Here is a 2,637-nt window from a genome sequence, read left to right as displayed (position 1 = left end):
TTTTTCAAAAAGCACTTTTTTGGTTTAAAAATTAAAAAACTCAAAAAACTAAATATGTAACATTTATATATGTTTTTTATAAAACTGCATCTCAAATCGAGTAAAACGAAAAAAAACTATGATATCTTTAGTATTTGTCAAGAATTTGAAAAATTTTTACTCAAAATTTTCAGATGCTAATAACTTCTTAAGGGGTTGAAATAAAAATTTTAAAAAACATTTGGAAGTTACTCTAAATGTGTACTAAATAATACCAAAAAATTCAAGAAAATTAAAAATGGTCGAGTCACGACCTCAGTGATTTAGCACAGAATGATCCATATATTAAAGAAGGTTTTATTTTACAGATTTAGATAGACCATTTCCAGCCAAAACTAATGCACTTCTTGAGATTTTTTTTAGAATGCAGTGTTTTAAAAGTCCAAAAACCATGAAAAAGTTTGGAAATTTGTTAAGAGTAAAGTGTAGGTAAAATTAAAAATAACATAATGTTTTCATAAATTTACAGTTATTTGACAGTAGTCAGATGGATAGATTCAAATTTTCCATAATTCGTTTTGAAATGGGATGCCTACTGGAACAAAGTATTTCTTTGTACCTACTCACAATAAGTCTAGGTACATACAAAGCGGGGAACACATCTACGCGATCACGACTACGATCGCTATAGCAATGGCGACCTTGCATGTGATCTTATTTCACCAATAGTAAGTACAGTCCGTACAATATTTGTTGACATAGGATTTCAATTAAATTATCGGAACTACTTTAACAATTTACCACGGCAGGGTCGTGTCTTGAAATTTTCCGCCAATACCTTGCTACCTCAGGTGTCGAATGCGGTTAATTCCAAGAAAGTGACGCAGGGGCTTCTTGCAATTCTATCTCAACAAATATTGTACGGACTGTACGGTACGTAGTGCATAAAAATGTGCAATTTACAGGAAGAAGAAAATTAGAAAGTTACTTTAAATAGGTTATTTTATAAATTTGGTCTATCGCGACTATTTAAACTTTAACACGCATATTCTTATAATCAGGGTACGAAAGATTGAAGAGTACTGGATGTTTTTTAATAATTTTTATTTTTTCTTTGTAAATTCCATTCTCATATTGATGCGATAAACGTAAACTGCTGCATTCTGAACGCCAACAAATTATATCGCCATGTTCACTTCGATTTAGCGCTGCATGGACGTCTTGTATCGCCAACAAGTCACAATAAATACGTGAAGACTCATTTGTTTATTAAAGATGAATTCAATCGTAGTCGCCATCGCCATCGCGATTGCAATTGTGATCGTGTAGATGTGTTCTTCACTTTAATCTGTAAGATCTATGAACACATGAGTATCGCACTAGGCGGAATAAGAGTTTTAACTAATGATATAGTGGGAAACAACTACTTCGTTAGCTACATGCCTCGTTAAACATTGAATTACACCACCATTATCTAATAAATAGCGCAACTAACTAATAAGTTCGAAATTATTCTGTCTGGTGACTTTCTTGATGAATGATCTGGGCCTTATACTAGATATTGGGGGTGTAATTCAACGGATTATATAGCTGCTGGAGTAGTTGTTTCCTACAATATCATTAATAAAACAAAAATAGTGTACCTATCCAAATCTGAAAAGGGCGACTGAAGAACAATAGTGTTTATTGTCCCAATGTGTCCTATTTTTAATAGATATTTTTGTCAATTACAAATTAATACTAAAATATTAAAGTGACACAATACTTTAAATGAAAGAAACAACAATATTATCAATGAATATATATTTTCTACTTTGTAGATGTTTATTCTTACCGAACTGTTAGAAGTCAACATTGAAGAAATACATGAGCTTATTAGTTAAAAAAATATAAATTTAAACCTGTTTGAGTTGGAATGACACTTCTTACAACGTCAGGCCTTGTATTTGCATTTCCTTCGATTTTGTTCTTCTCGTACAATTCAAGCATAAATTTCGGTACATGTATCAATTTCTTTTTCTTCGGAACCACACCACCCTTTATACTATCACCACTGGTACTATTTTTTGCCCAATATTTTGTCGGTATACCCGGGGCGTCGATAATATTCAACTGTATGGAAGTGGACGATTTTGCAATGATACTTTCTCTAACAAGTATCAAAAAATACACCCACAAACATATTAACATCGGGATTAAAATAATTAGACTTACGTACATCGCACTAAGTTTGTTCGACGGATGTTCAAGAAGTGTTTTGAGTGAAGCGTCAAGACGCGGGCCGTCCTCATGGCCACTTGAGATCCATTTGGATTTATCTTAGACCACCTTTATCGAAATGGCTCTACTTACCTGTTAAAAATAAATACAAAATACTGAGTGATCGAACAGTTGGTTCGATTGCTAGTAGAAAAATAAGAAATTGGCCACATCGTAACACACAGAAGGTTGTTATTTGCTCAGTAATATCTGGAATACAAAGTAGAATGCTTGATCTAGTGCTGTGCAATAAAAATGCTGTTGAAAATGGACTCATGATGTCGTTCTTACTGAGAATCGTTATCATTCAGTTTTTGTTATTAACATTTTGGAAAATGAAATTTCCTTTAGTCTGCATTAATAAAACCTGAAAACTTAAAAAAATTATCATTTTATTGC

The 2,637-nt window shown here is 32.4% G+C and overlaps 1 protein-coding gene across 1 annotated transcript in view; it reads right to left on the bottom strand.

Moving 5' to 3' along the window:
- LOC108907233 (bone morphogenetic protein 10-like) overlaps positions 1 to 2,199 on the bottom strand; it is a 19,848-nt gene extending 17,649 nt beyond the window's left edge. Inside the window, exon 1 of the mRNA XM_018710813.1 lies at positions 1,881 to 2,199. Within this exon, the coding sequence (XP_018566329.1) occupies positions 1,881 to 2,199 (319 nt within the window). The remainder of the gene's footprint in view (positions 1 to 1,880) is intronic.
- Positions 2,200 to 2,637: the final 438 nt, after the last annotated feature.

The sequence above is a fragment of the Anoplophora glabripennis genome, unplaced genomic scaffold (genome assembly GCF_000390285.2).
Source record: "Anoplophora glabripennis isolate ALB-LARVAE unplaced genomic scaffold, Agla_2.0 scaffold262, whole genome shotgun sequence".
In the NCBI taxonomy this organism is placed as follows: domain Eukaryota; kingdom Metazoa; phylum Arthropoda; class Insecta; order Coleoptera; family Cerambycidae; genus Anoplophora; species Anoplophora glabripennis.
Note: the sequence above shows the minus strand (reverse complement) of the source record. Positions and strands in the feature narration are given on the sequence as shown.